Source organism: Ceratotherium simum, chromosome 25 (genome assembly GCF_057802395.1).
Source record: "Ceratotherium simum simum isolate JZ-2026a chromosome 25, ASM5780239v1, whole genome shotgun sequence".
Classification (NCBI taxonomy): domain Eukaryota; kingdom Metazoa; phylum Chordata; class Mammalia; order Perissodactyla; family Rhinocerotidae; genus Ceratotherium; species Ceratotherium simum.
In genome coordinates, this window is record NC_141924.1 from 4369201 (window position 1) to 4389702 (window position 20502).

General features: G+C 43.6%; 1 protein-coding gene across 2 annotated transcripts in view; it reads right to left on the reverse strand.

Annotated features, from left to right (window-relative positions):
- Positions 1-20502, reverse strand: part of PPARA (peroxisome proliferator activated receptor alpha) — a 61876-nt gene that overhangs the window by 16239 nt on the left and 25135 nt on the right. The window contains exon 3 of one of the 2 annotated variants that reach the window (XM_087448745.1): positions 5173-5419. In XM_087448745.1, the coding sequence (XP_087304871.1) occupies positions 5173-5380 (208 nt within the window). In that variant the 5' untranslated portion in view covers positions 5381-5419. Of the gene's footprint in view, positions 1-5172; positions 5423-20502 lie in introns of both variants that reach the window. The other variant, XM_087448744.1, reaches the window with a different exon arrangement.

Genomic DNA, 20502 nt, shown 5'->3' on the forward strand with positions numbered 1-20502 from the left:
AAAATTACAAAACACGCAAAAAAGCAGAAAAACATGACTCACGATATAGAGAAAAATCAATGACCTGAAACTGACGTGGAAATGACACAGATGATAGAATTTGTAGACAAGACATTTAAAAAGTTGTTATGACTGTATTCTAAATGTTCAGGAAGCTAGATGAAAGACTAAACATGTTAGGTAGAGACTGGGAGTGAAAAAAAAATCAAATCATGATTCTAGTGATGGAAACTACAATATCTGATATGAAAAATACACTGGATGGGATTAGGACCAGATTAGACATTGCAGAAGAAAAGACCAGTAAACCTGAAGACACGGCAAAAGAAACTACCCAAAATGAAACAGAGAGAGAAATAAGACTGAAAAAAAAAGAACATAGCTTCATCTGTGAAATCTACCATGCACTTAAGGAAGAAAGAGTATCAATTCTACAGAAGTATTTCCAGAAAACTGAAGAGGAGGAAATACATCCTAACTCATTCCATGAGGCCAGGATTAATCTGATACCAAAACCAGTGAAAGAAAAGACCAGACACAGACTGGGAGAAAATATTTATAGATCACATATCTGATAAAATACTTGTACCCAGAATCTATAAATATCTTGCAACAGTCAACAGTAAAAAAACAACTCAATTTAAACATGGGCAAAAGATCTGAACAGAAATGCCACCAAAGAAGGTATACGGCCAAAAAACATATGAAAAGATGGTGCACATCATTAGGCCTCAGGGAAATGCAAACAAACCACCCCCACGAGACACGGCACAACTTCTAGAACGGCTGAGTCTCCAAAGCCGTCATCTGATGGTAATGAGGGCATGGAGGAACTGGGCTCGCACACATTGCTGGTGGGAACACAAAACGGGACAGCACTTTGGAAAAGATTTTGGCAGTTTCTTAAGTAGTTACACAAACATCTACTGCATGTCCCAGCCACTCCACCCCTGGGCGTTACCCAGAGAAGTGAGAGCACGTGTCCACACAGCGACTGGGACACGAATGCTCACAGCAGCTCTCTTTGTACCAGCCAGAACCTGGAAACAAATCCACTGTCCAGCCACACGGATGGGTGCATATGCACAAACAAACAGTGGCATAGCCACACAGTGGATAAAACAACATGAACTACTCATACGTGCTACAGTGCGGCTGAATCTCAGAGTAATTTTGCTGAGTGAAAGAAGCCAGGCTAAAGAGTACACACTATATGATTCCATTTATATAAAATTCTAGGAAATACACACGGATGCATAATGATAGAAAGCAGGTCAGTTGTTACTTGAGGAGGGAGGAGGCATGGGGGGCAGAAGAGAGATTACAAAAGGGCACAAGTAAATTTTAGGGTCTGGTCACTATTTTGATTGTGGTGATGGTTTCACACACAAAAATGTGTGTGTGTGTACATCAAATTGTACACTTTAAATATGTGCAGTTTATTGTCTGTCAATAAGGCTCCTAAGAAAAATTAGGGGGAAAAAGATAGATTGGCTGAGCAAGCAGCCTCAGCCATCTGATCTCCTAGAGGAAAGTTCAAAGTGAACACATTTTATATATGGCCTTTCCATATGAACAATTTACATAATTTAGAACTATCACCCAAAGGCTCAGATACAAAGATGAAAAATCTAGTTTACAAATAAGAAATAACCTTATGTCTCAAATTAGCTAGTAACAATAACATTGAAAAACTTGCGAAGGAAACAAAGCATGATTTTAAGAATTATGAGATGATTCCAAACGACCAAAGGATGAATAACAGCAGCAGTGAGATGGGGGCCGGCCTGGTGCCGCAGTGGTTAAGTTTGAGCGCTCTGCTTCAGCGGCTGGGGGTTCACAGGTTCGGATCCTGGGCACAGACCAACACACTGCTTATCAAGCCATGCTGTGGCGGTGTCCCACATATAAAATAGAGGAACATGGGCATGACTGTTAGCCCAGGACCAATCTTCCTCAGCAAAAAGAGAAGGATTGAAAACAGATGTTAGCTCAGGGCTGATCTTCCTCACCAAAAAAAAAAAAAAAAAAAGAATAGCAAGGGGAAGCTGGAGGGAAGTAAAAGTGGATGATCACACACCCACCACCTTAAAGGCCAGTGGCCAAAAGTCAAGGATGTGTGTCCACTATACTTCAATGTGGTCACTTTTTGTAAGTTCCCTTTTTTTCTTTTTGCCATAAAGCTCCCTGGAATTGGTTAAAGACCAGTTTGGAACTCACTCTCCCCCTAAACCCTTGTCCTTAATTTATTTAGATGGGACATGCCTGTGGCCTGTGGAGTTGGTCATATGTGGCCTCCCATGAACTTCACAGACCACCTGGTTTACATGAAATTTCCAAGTCTTATCTGTGTCAGAACGTTCAGAAGAGTTAGAAATATATTGTAGATTGTAGTTCTTGACAATGGGCTAAAAGATGCTAGTTTTAGAAAAGGAACCTCGAATTAAGTTAGAAGAATGTAATTTCAGATTCCTCCTGTCTGAGGGCGAGGAGTTGGGAGAGAGAAAACCCAGGCAGAGGAGCTGGTCCATGGACTCATCCTGGAGGAGGTAGGAGGGTGTCTCCACACTCTTCCCGTCCACTACTGGGACAGAACTCCCCAGAGGTTTTACAATTGCACACCCACCCCATTCACACAAATTCTCTATTTCAGAACAACCTCTAGGGTGTGGATGACCCAAAGAAAAAAGCGCACCCCTGAATTCTTTCATTATAGATTAGACTATATTTTTTCCAAAGAAGGGGAAAAAAACTGCCTTTCTTAAAAAAAAAAAAAAGCCAAAAAAAAAAAAAACCAAATGAACAAAAATAGATAAGTCTTCTAAAATCCAGATAAAGAAAAAAATAACAATCTTCTGATAAACAGTCAATAGAACTACAAATGGTCAATATAAGAAAACAACTGACCAGCACGCGGTATGGCTATGATGTGGTGAGTAAAGGACCCATTCTGAGGGGTTAAGAGCTGGCTTTTGATCTCCAGCACATCCCAATGTCTTGGGGCCTGCTTCCTTTCCTCATTCATTAAACATAACAATGAACTCAAAACGTTGCTCTTGGGATTCAGTGAGACAAGGTGTGTGCAGTGGCTCACTCAGCGCTCGGCAGCCTGGGCTGTCACTGTTACTGTCACTAGTGCAAGATCACCTGCCTGGGCTCCTCGAGGCAGTCCCACACCTCGGAGGCTTTTCCTTGCTCCCTTCCCCCACTGTTTCTGGAAGCTGCCATCACCCTGCATGCTTGCTCCTTTCCCCCAAAGCTCATCCCCTCTGTAACGTGTCATGAGAAAGGGAGTCAAAACTTGAACTACTTTTAAAGATTTGTCGGAGTCACTACAAAGGCTGCCCGGCCACGAAGGTCCCCCGAGCTCACTAACCCATCATCCCCTTAGAGTCTCATGTGAATGGCGCAATTCCTGATTTACTGAGCTGAGAACATTGCTGGCTTCCAAAGGGGACGTTCATGCTAAAGAGCATGGCTTTAGAGCCAGCTGGGAAGCATGGGGTCGAGTCTCGGCAGTCTCTCATTCTAGCTGCGTGACCGGGCCAAGTTACCTAATTTCTCTGAGTTTATTCCCATCTTTGTAAAACAACGACACTGATCTTTCTCACCGAGTGTTGATGAGGATTATGTGAGCCTCGGCACATGCTGCTTTCTTCTTCTGCCAGGAATGCTCTTTCCCACTGTTTTAATTTTTCTTAAAGTATTTCCAATGTATAGAAAAATACACAGTATAATACCCACCACCCAGATTTACAAATGGTAATGTTTTATCCCCTGCTTCATGTCCTTTGTTAAATGTACAAGCTGGAGAGAGTTCAAGTCCCCATAGGACCCCTCCCCAGTCCCACCTCCCTCTCTCTCGGGAGCTGCCCGAGACGGTAAGCTGGAGCACGCTCTGCAGTACGTGTCCACGTGCCCCAAGGGCATCCTGCACTGCCTGCTGTTGGAGATTTCACAAGAACTGAATCACACTGCATATGTCCTCAAGCTTGTTTATTTTCATTCAATGTTGCTTTTTAGATGGATTCCTATTAACACAGGTAGAGCTAGTTCATCCTTTTAAATTACTATAAAGTATCCTAAAGTAGGAACCTCCCACAATTTAGCCATTTCCTTGTTTCCCAATCTCTGCTATCGCGAATATGGCTGCAATGCATACTATCTGTTCCCCGTGGGCTTGCAGGATTTCAGAGCACATGCACTTTCAAATGCTCTCTCCACACAGCATTTATCGTGGACACCACTTCCGGCAGAGTGTAAAAGCTCCCTTCACCCATCACTAGTCAGCACACGGTCACTAAAATGATCTTTGTGGAGTGGGAGCAAGTGAGAAGACAGTTGGCAGAAACGTGCTCCAGGCCATGAACTCGACACAAGGGGCGCTGTGGGAGGGAAGGAACAGAGACCTTCCACCAAGCATTGCCAGGGAGAAGCTTCTCTCTATTCCGAGTCCCCCATTCCACACTCAGAGTGGAAAACCAAACGCACACCTCGTTACCAACCACAGCTCCTCCTCCCGGCTAATCCCAATTCAACTTCTTCAGTCCCGACCCAAGACCCTCTTCTGCCAAGAAGCCTCGTGGAGTCAAGTCCACCCCAGACGGAGCTTCCGTCAAATTGAGGGAAGTGCAGTTTATGCCACGTTATCCTGGGTTGGCTTAACTGGTGCTTAGAAGGGTGAACTGTTTCATGATTTCTTCTTTTTCTATGATACCACAGGTCACCTAAGTAGACCCCACGCTTTATTTCTTTGTATCCACCTTGCCTGAAACCTGATGTAGTTCTTAATGCAATGCAGGAAGGAGGAAGATGGTTCATATACATTTCCAGAGAAAAGAGAGTCATTTTCATTACAATAGGGGTCTCTACTTTTAAGAAATATAAACTCACAGCATTTTTTAAATGCAGCCGACTACTTTAACCGAATGTCAAGCATTATTTGATTTGTGCACAGCTTTTGAAAGAAGGCATACTATGAGAAGCAAGATACACCTTAAAACCTTCAAGGCCCAGTGGCACTGGATGGAATGCTTTATCGTGTCTAAGATTTCACTGCAGAAAGACATCACTTCTTGTCCTGCTACAGAGAACAATTTTCTCTGTGGAAAGAACATTTCTCTGTGGAAAGAAAGCTTCTAAATAAAGCTTTCTAGGAAACAGCATGCTTACCTGTAATAACGGATCCATCCGATCCTGGACCACTTCCTAAATAGTGGTATTCTGTTAAACTGAAGCTTCCAGAACTATCCTCACCAAAGGATTGAGAAATTTCTTGGATGTTTCCCATTTCTTGTAGGAATCCTTCAGATAATGGGCTGTCCAGATCATCAGCCTCGAGTGGGGAGAGAGGACAAATCGGGCTTTCTGTGTCCACCATCGTGATGAGATGGCGCTGGGCACGCCACTGAGCTCCAATCTACTGGGAGGAGAGAGAAGCAATCAGTGAAATGGGCAGAGAACACTGGTTGTCTTTGAATGCAAACATCATTTATCGATGAAGACATATCTGAATCCATAATTCATAATCTGAATCCATGACCTAAAAAGCAGCCTTGTTGACCATCTTTTCTTGGCTTGAGTCTTGATAAGCACACTAAGAAAATGAAAATCCCTAAACACAGAATGTTTAAGGAGCCAGAGCCGAGCAGGCTGAGAATCATTCCTTCTCCCACCGTGGGCACACTGTGGGCTGAGCTCAAGCCACTGTGTCTGAGGCGGACAAAACAGCAGTAGACACAATGTTCCTGCTCCCCGGAACACCCCTTCTGGTGGGGACGCAGTAAGCAAATAAACAAAGACACCTATGGAACGTGTGACAGTGATCCAATAATGCAGGACGAGTGGATGGGGAGTGGACACTGCTTTATACCAGGAGGCCAAGGAAGGCCTTGCCAAGTAAGGGACAGTAGAGACCTGAAGGATAGAGGCAGTGAGCTGTGCCGATGTCTTGGGGGAGAATGTTCCAGCAAAACGAACAGCAAGTGCAAGCCCCAGGATGGAAGCATGCCAGTAGGTACCTCCTAAGAACGAACAGACCATGTGACTCAGGCTGAGGGGTGGGGAGAGCAGGAGGGACAAGCAGTCAGCACACACACATGGTGCAACATTATATGTTCCCCTTGTACCCATGGGGTAAGTCGTGTAGGTATTCCTAAAAACTGATTGTACAGTAACAAACACATTGTAGAGTTTTAAAAATCTAAATAGGCGAGTCCCTGACAAAGCCAGACTGTTTCAACTAGCAAACGAAAGAACACTCTCTATGTGGGTCTGTTACGGGCTGAACTGTGTCCACCCAAAATTCATATGCTGGAGACCTAACCCCCAGTACCTCAGAAGGTGGCTGTATTTGGAGATAAGGTCATAAGGAGATGATGCTAAAATGAGGTCTTTAGAGAGGGCCCTAATCCAATCTGACTGGGGTCCTTACAAGAAGAGGAAATCTGGACCCAGAGAAAGAGACACCAAGGATGCACACACACAGAGGGACAACCATGTGAGGACCCAGTGAGAAGGTGGCCACCCGCAAGCCAAGGAGAGAGGCTGTGGGAGAAACCAGAACTGCTGACACCCTGATCTCGGACTTGAGCCTCCAGAACTGTGAGGAAATCAATTCCTGCTGTTTAAGCCTCCCAGTCTGTGGGACTTGGTCATGGGGGCCCCAGCAAACTGACACAGGTACCAAGTCAAAACAGCGGTTCTTCCCATGTTGGTTGGCTTCCCGTTCTTGCTCACACATCTGAAACCACTTCCTGTGACCTCCAGACTAGAGCCCAGGCTCCTCAGCACAAGGTTAGGGCCCTCAGGACGTGTCTCCCACTGATCTCGCCCTCTCCCCGTCCCCCTGTGCCCATGGCAGTCAGGAGCACCGGGCTATCCCCTCGTCCACCCTTCCCCACACAGCTTCCTTTCTGCGCCTTCGCCCAGGTCCTGCCTGAGCTGCCCTCCCATCTCTGCCTTCCTGATGCTCCGCTCCAGGTCCACCCCTCTGAGCCCGAAGAGTCACTCATCGCCCAATGAAGCCGACGAGGTGACATTTAGCTTCTGGAACTGTTTCCATCTGAAATGGTCACAGTGAAGCCAAGGCTCACATCATAGAGAGGACCAGAGAGGGTGTGTGCCGCCAACAGCCAGCGCTCACCGCAAGTTACCCTCCCATCACGACCACAGAACGCTGGGCTCTTCTGGTGGAGTGAGAACACTATTCCAGAGCAAATCCACGGAATGTGCTTGTGTAAAAACATGTTCACACTTCAGCTTTGCTTAAAGTAAACAGTAACAAATGCAAAGATGAAGGGATGTTTTGGTTCCCTTTAGAAATGAAAAATGGGTACAATCCACATAGTTTTGTGAGATGCACATCTCATGCTTGGCATTCTGACTATAAATTACCGTAGTTGACAATAACACACAAGGAAAAATAAAAGAGAATCATTAATCTTTCAGAGGATTTGAAGACTTTCTTTCTCTGTAATCTATCAGTGTAAATCAGGCTGTGAATCTGTGCATTTTTCTATCATATTTTATTCTGCATTATATCTGAAGAAAGATTTCCTCAAATGGCAAGCAAGATAATGGGGTAAGCATTGCTTAAAATATTTGAATATTTTAAAATTATGAACAAAAGGTTTAAAACTGCAGTCACTCACTTACTGCGTTAACCATAAAGTTCAGCCTAATAAACATCAGGTAACTGGGCAGAGGCCATGTTACCACTGGGACTGTGACCACTTCCTCCCCTGCCCCATCGCATTCTCAGCACTGCAATGGAAAATGCACGCAGACAGCAGCCTTTTCTTCCTGCAGATATCCCATCTTCCAGCCAGGAGCCGCAGAACAGGAGGAACTGATCCTTGACATAACGATGTTGGTTTCCTTGTCGTTACATTCAGGGGGTTAGAATGTTTTGAGATCTTATCATTTTACTTTTCAGTTGCTTTTAAAGAATACCTGAGATTTCTTGAGAGAAACATCGGTCTTCCTATTCATGAAGAGCTAAAATCCCTCCGCAGGGTGAGGCAACACCCGAACACTGACCAGCAGACTGGCTTTTCCACAGATCACTGGACACACCGGCCCTTTCTGGCTTCCAGATAGAGCAGATAAGGAACGGCTCCCTTTGAACATGTCCCCAGGCAGAGGGCTGAGATTGCATGGGCACACACCCGACCCACCTGCCCTCGGCTCCCGGCATCCTCTGGCACCCGGGCTCTCCCCCATTGCTGTGGCTTCAGCTCAGGGAGCAGAAATACCACGGGAAGTCCCCACCTTGAACATCCACATAACACTGCCACAGCCTGCTTCACCGAGAAGAGCAAACCGGGGCCAGTCACTGTGTCCTAGGCCACAAGTGCTCTGGAGCCACAAAGTGGTACAACAAACGATGTCTTTTCTCAGCAGCTCCCAACCTGGCTGAGGAGGCAAGACAAAACGACTGAAGAAATGATGAGCAAACGCAAACGGAACTGAAATAGGTCCTCAGTTTCCTGGCACAGAGAGTTTCACACAAGCTGCGAGATGAAGGAGAGGAATGGAGAGTTGAGAAAAGGCAAAGCTCGGACCTGGTCCTTGCGAAGACGTGATGCTCTGTGTAATTCTGGCATTCCTCCTTCACCTGAGGTCCACTGGGACTCTAAACGCATTTGTTTCTTTCCCATCCAATTGAAATGTTAGCACTGCATCCTGTATATCAGAGACTCAAATGGAAAATGCCGAAATTCTATCTTTAGGTCATAGTAATTGACCATTTGTCAGTCAAAATATTCCTTTGAGAACCATGAAGCAGAGTATACGAAAACTACAAAACATTGAAAAAAACAGAAATCAAGGCCGGCTGGTGGCATAGTGGTTAAGTTTGCGCACTCCGCTTTGGTGGCCCGGGGTTCACAGGTTCAGCCCCCAGGTGTGGACCAATGCACCGCTTACCAAGCCACGCTGTGGCAGCGTCCCACATATAAAGTAGAGGAAGACAGGCATGGATGTTAGCCCAGGGCCAATCTTCCTCAGCAAAAAGAGAAGGATTGGCAACAGATGTTAGCTCAGGGCTAATCTTCCTCAAAAAAAAAAAAAAAAGAAATCAAAAAGAAAAGAAAGGAAGAAAGGGAATTCTATTACTGCTTTATGTTACCTAAACACAGGGCAGGTGAAAACACTGGAAGAATTTTAACATTAATTGATAACCTTTCACACTAAGGTATTTTCCATTTTGGGAGGTTAGCTAAAATGAGTTATTAATGGCATAAGGAGCTCTTACTTTGTGAAGCCAAGGGGGGCTTGGCACACTCTCCTCTGGTCTCCCACAGCACCCTGGGCCCAGTTCTGACAGAGCCCTAATGATACGTGGTGTTGGAACTTTTCATGTCTGTCTCCCACTACGTGTGTTTCTTGAGGGTAGGGAGCGTGTTTTGCTAATCTTTGTATCCATACTTCTGGCACAATCTCTACTATGCCATTTTCCATTTCTAACGCTCAGCTAAGGCTGGCAGAGAAAGTGTACTCATGCATTACTTACTCCACCAGTAACTCGGTGAAGGTCTGTGAGAACTCACCCTGGCTCTGCGTTAGCATCTACAGGCTGCCGTCACCCAGATGGCAAAATGGCACACACGGGATGTCCAAAGACAACAAAACATAAGGACACCTAGAGCAGAAGTCAGAGTGGTTCTATGTTGGGAAAGTGATGAGAAATTTGCAGAGTGAATCACAATCATCGTAGGGACTTAAGAACAAAGCATGCAAGACAACAAAACACATCCAAGCATAACAGTGAACAGTGAAGCCCACGGGCAGGAAAGGGATGCTTCAGACAGGGATGCGGGGAGCAGATGCACTGCTCATCAACACCGTATCCCGAAGGAGAGGACCGTGCCCACAGCCGGGCACACAGGAGGCACTCAATACAGATGCTGGGTAAAGGCATGCACAGACCATCAGTCTGACTCTACTTTAGGAGCAACAGAGAACTTGAGAAATGTTCTGTGATAAAATAAATTAGGTGCTTTGAAGAAGGAGTAAAGAAGCTTCGTCATCAGATTGGAATAAAGACTGAGGGGGAATCACTGCGTTGTGGGCTCTGAGGGTGTTACTGTATCTTACCCATCTTTGCACCCCACCTTATTAACAGGGTTTCTTGGACCTAGAAGATCCCTCCTAAGTATTTTCTGTAATTAAACATTAAATAATAGTTAGCTATCAAAACGTTTTTATACGCTATGGAATCAGATACCCAAGAAAAAGAACAAATGAAATTGGGCTTGAATTTTCACACTCAGAACTTATATTGGACACGAAAGGGTCTGGATGAATAGTTACAAACATTAGACTGTGACTCTGCTCTACTCATCTTTCTGTAACTCACCCTACTTCATTGTATTGTAAACCTTCTCAGATTATCACTTAATATGCTTAATAACACTACTTTGTACAAATCTATTTACATTCTCCTTTGCTAAATTAAGCCTGAGAAGACTTCATTGAGTGGTTTAAAGGTAAAAGATGGAACTTTTCTCAAGGAGTACCATTTATGTGGCAGATAAGAGAGCTCAATGAATTTTTGTTTTCCACCAATTCTAATTCACTACCTTGTCAGACGCTTCACACTTTTCTGTACACTTTCTAGATATTATATTTAATATTTAGAAGCCTTTTAGCTTTATTTGTTGGGCTAGGATTTAAAATAACATTTCAAAATAAACAAAAGATTGCTAAAAACCCTTCTGTACCTTCACCTGGCACCAGGAATTCACCGAAACAGATTAATCATTACCACCTGCACAATGATTAACACGCTGACAAAGTAAGTACAGAACGTGCCTACAGAAACATTTAAAACAGAAGAAACAAGTACCAGGGAACAGCAATGGTAAAGAAGCTAGTGACTGTGTTTTAATGAACTAAATCAAACATATTAAGAATAGTCTGCACAGCACATAGGTTTAACCAGAGTTATCTAGATCTTTCCCAGCAATGCCTAAGGCATTGAAATTTTGTAATCAAAAGAATTTGGCAGGCCCGCCCCGTGGCTTAGCGGTTAAGTGCGCGCGCTCTGCTACTGGCAGCCCGGGTTCGGATCCTGGGCGTGCACCGACACACTGCTTCTCTGGCCATGCTGAGGCCGCGTCCCACATACAGCAACTAGAAGGATGTGCAACTATGACATACAACTATCTACTGGGGCTTTGGGGGGAAAAAAGAAGGAGGATTGGCAATGCATGTTAGCTCAGAGCCGGTCTTCCTCAGCAAAAAGAGGAGGATTAGCATCGATGTTAGCTCAGGGCTGATCTTCCTCACAAAAAAAAAAAAAAAAGAATTTGGCGCGTGAAAACGGGTAATAAGTCTGATGTGGCACAAAAGAGTAGCTGTGAGCCTCTGTACCTTCATCTTTAAAAGGGCAAAAGAATGTTCCCAACCATTTCCAAGAGAACTCTCTCCAATTTTACACAAAGTTCACACTATGTGATAGTATTTATTACTTCACTTCAAACCCAACACTCCTTCCCACTTTCCTGGAAGTGGAGTTATTGTTTTTAAATAGAATCTTACCTTTGTTGGCGGGGATATCAAAGTAAAGGGAAGCTGCAACTTTGGACACTTTTTGTGTCAGCTGCAGTGAAATTTGAGTGAGCTGAGAAGCTTGTCACAGAATCAAAAGCCAATGGAAATGAAATTCCTATTTACCAGGCAAAAGCTTTGACCCAGTACAGATGGAACCAGCAGCCATGGAGAGGACATGGAAGTATTCACCAGCCAGACAACGGAGAAGCAACGGAGGACTAAGGGCCTTGCCCAAAACTGAATGAAGACATTCCAGAACAAGGAAGGCCTAACGGGTTTTGGGAGAAATGTATCAGACACTCAACAGGCAAATTTTATCAGGCTGAGCCTTCATCTTCAGAGTTAAACTGACAGTCACCTTTGGCATGGAGACCGTGTTTCATGAACTCGCACCTGATGAGTACACATTTGAGCTGGTGACCATGCCTAACTCTGGAGAACACACACACACAGAAGCAATCTCGGCCTCGGAGGGAACCGCAGCTGCAGGGCAGTGGGTGTGGGAGACAGGATAGGGCAGGGAGGGCGGGAAAAGGAGACAAGCAACATTGACCAAGCATCCCCATGGGCCAGCCCTCAATCACAGTTATGTGTATTGTTTTCTCTAATCTTCCCAAGACCCGGGCAGGGTAGGGAGTACTGGTTGTATTTACAGAGAAAATGCAGAGGTTCAGAGAGGCAAAGAACTCTCTGCCCAGCTGAGAGGTAAGAGACACAAGGTAAGCTACTGCCCAGCTAGTAGGTAAGAGACACAAACAAATGACTGCAGAGGCTGCGTGACAGGTGCTAACCTGGGCTGTCCTAGAGGGCCAAGGAGGCTCCCTAAAGGAGGGGACACCCAAGTGGAATCCCAAAAGGTGATTAGAAAGAAATGCGGCAGAAAAAAACAACAGATAAGAGGGTAGGGGCATTTCTAGGAAAAGGGAACAGCCCAACGACCAAAAGGTCGTTGATTAAGTAGTTGAGAATGGCTGGCCAATCCACTTTGAGAGTTGTGTCAGGTACGCATCACTGCATAACAAACAACCCCAAAATTCAGTGGCTTAAAACTCCACCTGCTTTATTTGCTCACAATTCTGTGGGTCAGCAATTTGGGCTGGGCTCAGCCAGGAGGGCCTTCTGGGGTGACTCGTACAGCTGTGCTCATTTGCGGCTCAGCCACGGCCGGGTGGCTGGTGGAGGTCAGTGCTGGCTGTGGAGGGTCTTTTTCACCACGAGGTCTTTCGTCCTCACAGAGGCCAGCCCGGGCTTCCTCAGATGCGGCCACATTCCCGAGAGTGAGTGCAGAAACAGCAAGGCCTCACTCGTAAATCATACAACGTCACAAAAAGCTCCTGCCACATTCTGTGGGTCACAGTGAGTCCCAAGGCAGGTTCAGATCCAGCGGGTAGGAAAATAAACCCTACCTTTGCTGGGGGGAGCCTCAGAGAATCTGTGACCATTTCTGATGTAGCACAAGGAGGAAGTGGCAAGAGATGAGCCTGCAGAGGTCGGAGAGGCCAGCAGCGCCCATCGTGGTGCCCTTTACCTGACAAGCGGCAAGGAGTCAGGGAAGGGCGCTGAGCAGGAGTGGGACGTGGTAAGATCTGCAAGAGGATTGTTCTGGCAGCAGGGTGAAATCTGGATTTAAGGGAGACAAGATGAGAAGCAGCAAGACTCCTCATGAGGCTGTTGTAACAGTCCCCATAAGAAGTGACGATGGGGAGGCAGGGAGGACTGGAAGAAGACGAAGTGCTAACATGGACAGCTGGTGGCCAACTGGACCCGGATCTGGGACAGAGTCCAGGATAAACCTATGCCATGGCTTAGGTAACTGGGCAGGTGAGGGGACAGCCACGAAATCCGGAATCTGAAGAGAAGAGCAGGTCCCCGGGGTGGAGAGAGCGGTGGGAGGTGGGAAGATGAGGAGGCCAGCTGTAAACTAGTGTTCATGGCATCTGGGGGACACACAGGCTCGGCCGCTGTAAACCTCATCTCTTCTTCTGGGAAGTTTTTTATCTTTAACTTTTGGGGCCAACTCAAGGGACGTCCAAATCTGCTCTAGACCAAGAGTGACCAAGGAGAGAGAGAATTACTTCTGGTGAAGTTCATATCCTGGAAGTGAGTTTTGGTTTTGTTGACAGAAGAAGTTGATAAAGAAGTATGTTCATTTTAAACCTTTCTCCTTCAGTTCTTAGATTAAGTCAAAGGTACTGGATTTTGCCAGAGCAACAAACTCTGAATGCATTTCCACTTCTTCAAAGTCTGAGGAAAAGCAGCGTTGGAAGAGCAGAACAGGGTCCACAACAGAATTCTGAAGCAAGGGAACTCCAGAGTGAAACGATTCCCACTCTACTTATAAAGTTACGGGAAATGGTAAATACCAGAAGTTTCTGATGAGGGAAAGCAGTCCAGCATCACTCTGAGTGCCCAGCGCCCGCTCGGCCCACAGAACTATCTGGGAACTCAACATCAGCCCTTCTATAAGCACACCCAGAATAACGACTTTACCAATATGGTTCATCTTTCTGCAAGGTGAGAACCATTTTTTTGACATTTGCGTAAATAACACTAAGGTACAAAGTCAGTAGGTGTGTGCCTTCCGCTTTTCCTACTTGAATGATGGGTGCCTGCTCATTCTCATTCTATGTCTTGCTCCATGGCAAATTAGTGAAAAGTCAGAGAAAAGCCAAAACCTTGGATATTTAATATAACATTTTCATTGGTTTCATCCTTCCCCATAAGGATAAGGAGAGAGGAAAAGGAAACGCTTCTTCTCCTCAGCAGTTCTAGTTAGATAATTGACATGTAATATTATAATTTTATTCCTATTGGCACCAAGCAATTGTTTCTCTCCAGCTTTATCAGTCTGTGCACGGCCTGTCTTAGGCATTTTGGGGAGACAGCAGACCAGGACGTAGCCCTTATCCTTAAGGAGTTCCAAAGTCATTGGGGGCCAGTGGAAGATAAAACATGTTCACCAGTCATCACCCAGAGACAGAATACAGGATGGCACCGAGTGCTGTGGAGGGAGAGATGGCAGTTTCACAGGAGAAACTCAGTTACCACACTCAACAAGGAAACAGGAGCTCAGCTTTGCAGAATTTTTTTTTAATTCAAACTTTAATCTTAGCCTACTGATCAGGAAGTGTAGGTTGTGGAGTCAGTCAAAACCGCCAGCACTGCTTATGAGCTGTGTAACATCGAGCACACTTACCATTTACTTAATGTGTCTAGCCTCCATTTCCTTATCTATAAAAGGAGATGTGGACTTCAAGATGAAGTGGTGAACTGTATATGCTTAATTTCACTCTTTTCTGAATCCTCTCTTATACCACAGTAAAAAGCTTAAAAAAAACAAAAACAAAAGGTACAAATCCACGAGGAAGAGAAGAGCAGGGAGGAGACAGCAACAGAAACACCTGAGGCTGGAAAGTAGACAGATGCAAAAGACTAGAGAAAGCAGAATGCAAAAAACCAGCAGTGGGAAAAGCAAGACACACGTGGTTTACCCTGCAGACCCCAGGAGCTCGGGAACGGGGGTACCAGGCGCTCGGTCCCTGCCCACACCCGGCACTGCGTAACATCTCCCAGTGCTGATGCTCCACCGCTTTCAACCCAACTATCAACAATTTTGAGATTTGATAATCTAGTTTCTGAATCACCTGAAAGCTGTTTTTCCTTCCCGGTTTATCTACACTCAGAGTAGACGTTCCATTGCATGAATATAATTCTTTGCTAGGGTCTTTAGTAAACTTTAGAGATGAGAAAAAAATCAATATTGTTCTAATTTGTTTTCAAAGTAAAGACTGGAGGTTTAAAGTAATGGCAAAATGAAATGTGGAGGATTATCGGAATTCCTAGTTCTCATGCTGCTAAATGTTTGCATATTTCATGGAGAACTGTCTACTCATTCGCTAATAGATTTCTGTAAGCATCTTCATGGTGGGCCACTTGAGACGAAGTGTCTGAGTGCTCAGATGAAGACCTCAGAGCCAAGGCTACAGTTCCAGTGCCGATTATGAGCCAATCATTTTGTTTTGTTTTGTTTTTTTAAAACTGACTTGATTGACGTATAATGGCATACAATAATCTGTACATATTTAAAGTATGATAAGTTTTGACATATGTATACACCTGTGAAACCACCATCACAACCCAGTGGTGTGAACACATCCATCACCCCAAAACGTTCCTCGTGCCCATTTATAATCTCTCCCTCTCGCCCCTCCATGCGTGCATCCCCACTGATCTGCTTTCCATCACTACACATTAGTTTGCATTTTCTAGGGTTTTATATAAATATACAGTATATACTCATTTTGTCTGGCTTCTTTCACTCAGCATAAGTATTTCGAGATTCATCCGTGTTGTTGTGTGTATCAGTAGTTCATTCCTCTTCATTGCAAAGTAATATTCCAGTGTACGGGTAACCACAGTTTGATTACCTGTTCACTTGTGGATGGACATCTGGATTGTTTCCAAGCGTTGGCTACTACAAAGAGAGCAGCTGTAAACACTCATGTACCAGTCTCTGTATGGACATATGCTTTCTTTCCTCTTGGCCAAACACCTAGGCATGGGATTGCTGGATCAAATGGTAGATGTTTAACTTTTTAAGAAACTGCTAATCTGTTTTCCATTTTACATTTCCACCAACAGTGTATGAGAATTCCAGTTCCTCCACATCATGGCCAACATTTGGTACAGTCTTTGTAACTTTAGCCATTCTAATGGGTCTGCAGTGCTACCATACCAGCACTGCGAGAGCTGTGGAACATTAGCAAGGGGATTGTAGATTTAATTTGCATTGCCTTGATGACTACTGATGCTGGGCATTTTCACATACTTGTTGGCTATCCATATATCTTCTTTGGTGAAGTGTCTGTTTAAATTTCTTGCCAATTTAAAAATTGGGCTGTTAATTTTCTTATAGGTGAAATTTGAGAGTTTTTTCTGTATTCTGGATTTATCAGGTTTATGCTTTACAAAGATTTCTTCTCAGTCTGTAATTTGTGTTTTCTTTCTCCTAAAACTGTCTTTTGAAGAACAAAAGTTTTCATTTTGATGAAGTCCAATTTATCCATTTTTTCTTTTATGGATGGTGCTATTGGTGTCCTATCTACTGAATCTTTCCCTAACCCAAGGTCACAAAGATTTTCTCCAGTGTTTTCTTCTACAAATTTTATAGTTTCAGATTTTACATTTAGATCTCTGATCTATTTTGAGTTAATTTTTGTATATGATATGAGGTATGGATCAAAGTTCCTTTGGGGCATATGGATAACCAATTGTGCTGGCACCGTCTGTTGAAAAGATTGTCCTTTCTCCACTGAATTGCCTCGGCGCCCTTGTAAAAAGGCAGCTGTTTTTATGAGTAACAAATATGAAATTTTATCAAATGCTTTTTCTTTTTTTTTTTTTTTTTTAAATTTATTTATTTTTTTCCCCCAAAGCCCCAGTAGATAGTTGTATGTCATAGTTGCACAGCCTTCTAGTTGCTATATGTGGGACGCGGCCTCAGCATGGCCGGAGAAGCAGTGCCTCGGTGCACGCCTGGGATCCGAACCCGGGCCGCCAGCAGCAGAGCACGCGCACTTAACCGCTAAGCCACGGCGCCGGCCCCTCAAATGCTTTTTCTGTATCTATCGAAATAATCACAAAATTTTTCTTTTTCATTCTGTTAAAATGGTAAATTACATTACTTTTTTACTGTTAAACCACCCTTGCATTCCTGGGCTGATCCCTGCGGGGCTATGATATAGTATTCTTTTTATATGCTGTTATATTCAATGTCCTAAAATTCTGTTCAGAATTTTTACATCTATGTTCACAAGAGATACTGCTCTTTAGTTTTCTTTACTTGTAATGCCTTTGTCTAGTTTTGATATCAGATATTGCTGGCCTCATAGAATGAATTGCAAAGTACTCCCACCTCTTAAATTTTAGGGAAGATTTTATGTGGAACTGGAATTATTTATTCCTTAGATATTTGGTAGATTCTACCAGTGAAGCCATCTGATCCTGGAGTTTTTTGTGGGAAGGTTTGAAACTATAAATTCTATTTATTTAACAGATATACGGCTACTCGGGTGACCTATTTCTTCTTGAATTCAGTTTCAGAAGTCTGTGTATTTCCTTTTTATTCCAAATTACAGAAAGTAACTTGTCCTTTTCATCTGAGTTGTCAAATTTGTTGCCACAAAGCTGTTTACAATATTTTGTAAAATTCTGATATTTGCAGAATCTGTAGTAATCTTGACTCTCTCATTTCAGACACTGGTTAATCTGTGTCTTTTCTTTTTTTTTGGAACAGCCAGGCTAGAGATTTATCAATTTTACTTATCTTCTCAAGGAACCAGCTTTGTGTTTCATTGATTTTCTCTATTTGGTTTGGGTTTCTATTCATTAATTTCCACTCCGATTTTATTATTTCTTTTTTTCTGCTACATTTGATTTAATTTGCTCTTCTTTTTTTTTTTGGTGAGGAAGATTAGCCCTGAGCTAACATCTGTTGCCAATCCTCCTCTTTTTGCTGAGGAAGACTGGCCCTGGGCTAACATCTGTGCCCATCTTCCTCTACTTTATGTGGGACGCCGCCACAGCATGGCTTGACAAGCAGTGCTTCAGTGCGTGCCTGGGATCCAAACCTGCAAACCCCAGGCTGCCGCAGCGGAGCATGCGCTCTTAACCACTGCACCACTGGGCCGGCCCCTTAATTTGCTCTTCTTTTTCTAGTGTCTTCAGGTCATTGATTTGAGTCCTTTCTTCTTTTCTAATATAGCTGTTTGTGCTATAAATTTCCATCTAAGTACTGCTGTAGCAGCATCCCGCAAAGTTTAATGTGCTGTTTTCATTTTCATTCAGTCCAAAATTCTTTCTAATTTCTCTTTTGATTTCTTTATCGACCTATGGGTTATTTGGAAGTGTGTCATTTAGTGTCTAAATATCTGGTGATTTTTCAGTCATGTTTATGCTACTGATTTCTAATTTACTTCCATTATGGTCATAGAATCTACTTTGTATGACCTGAATCTTTTACAATTTATTGAGACTTGTTTTATGGCCCAGAATATGGTCTATCTTGGTAAAAGCTCTGTATGTACTTGACAATAATGTATATTCTGCTGTTGTTAGGTGGAGTGTTCTATATATAAATGTCAATTAGATCAAGTTGGTTGATAGTGTTGTTCAAATCTTCTACTATATCCTTGCTGATATTCTCTATATTTGTTCTATGATTCATCTCTGACTATAATTATATATTTGTCTATTTCTCCTTGCAGTTCTATCAGTTTTTGCTTTGTATATTTTTATTTATTTATTTATTTATTTTTTTGTGAGGAAGATCAGCCCCGAGCTAACATCTGCCAATCCTCCTCTTTTTCTGCTGAGGAAGACTGGCCCTGGGCTAACATCTGTGCCCATCTTCCTCTACTTTATATGGGACGCTGCCACAGCATGGCTTGACAAGCGGTGTGTCAGTGCGCGCCTGAGATCCGAACTGGCGAACCCCAGGCCGCTGCAGTGGAGCGCACACACTTAACCGCTTGCGCCACCAGGCCGGCCCCTGCTTTGTATATTTTAAAGATCTGCTATTAGATGCATAAATTTTTAGAACAGTTCAGTCTTCCCAATGAATTGACCCAACTGTTTCTTCAAATATTTTTTTCTGTCTTCCACTTTTTTCCCCAGGGTCTCCAATTATACATATAGTAGGCTGCTTAAAGTTGTTCTACAGTTCACTAATGCTGTTTTCATTTTTTAAAATTCGTTTTTCTCTGTTGTCTGTCATTTTAGATAGTTTCTATTGCTATACCTTCAAGTTCACTAATCTTTTCTTCTGCTATGTCTGATGTGCTATTAATCGTATCCAATGTATTTTTAATCCCAGACATTATAGTTTTCAATGTAGTTCAATTTTTGTCTTTTGTTATATCTTCTTAACTTTTTGAACATCTGAAATACAGTCATAAGAACTATTGTAATGTACCTGTCTGCTAAATCTAATATCCGTATCAGTTCTGGGTAGGTTGCAATTTATTGATTTTTTCCCACTCATCATGGATCCTCTTTTCCTGCTTCTTTGTATGCCTAGTAATCTTTGATTAGATGCCAAATATTGTGATTTCATCTTCTTCAGTGCTGGATAATTTTGTATTCCTATATATATTCTTGAGCTTTGTTCTGGGATGCAGTTAAATTACTTGGAAAAAGCCTGATCCTTTTATGTCTTATTTTTGATATTTGTTAGGCAGAACCACAGCAGTACGTAGTCTAGTGTAATTACTCCCCACCACTGAGGTAAGATCCGTCTGAGTACTCTATCCAATTCCCCTTGAAGTATGAGGTTTTCCAGACTGGCAGGTGGAACGGGCACTGTTCCCAACCCTGTGTGAGCGCCAGGCAGTATGCCTGGCCCAGTGTGAGCGCTGGGCACTGTTCCCTCCGATCCTCTCAGATGGTTCTCTTCCGGGCCTCAAGTAGTTTTGCTCATAGACATGCACCAATCAGTACGTCAGCAGATCTCCAGAGTTCTCTCCATGTATGGCATTCTCCTCGGTACTTTGCCCTGGGAACACTAGACACTTTGGTATCTCCAGACTCTCAGCTCCATCTCCTCAATTAAGACAGTCTGCCAAGCTCTGCCTGGGTTTCCCCTCCCTGCACCGTAGCCTGGAAACCCTCTCACCTTGTTTGTTCTCACCTCTCAACCATCAGTGCCATTCACTGCCTGACGTCCATGTCTTGAAAAGCATTGTTTCATCTATTTGTCGGTATTTTTGCTTGTCTCAGGCAGGAGGGTAAGTGCTGTGATTCCATCTTGGACAATGGAGCCAATCATTTCTACACAGATAGAATAAGTTGGTCACAAGGCCACAGCCAGTATGTCTCAATCTTTTTATATCCATGTCCCCTTCTGATAAATAGAAGTATTTTGTATTTTCCTTTAATATTGTTTTATTT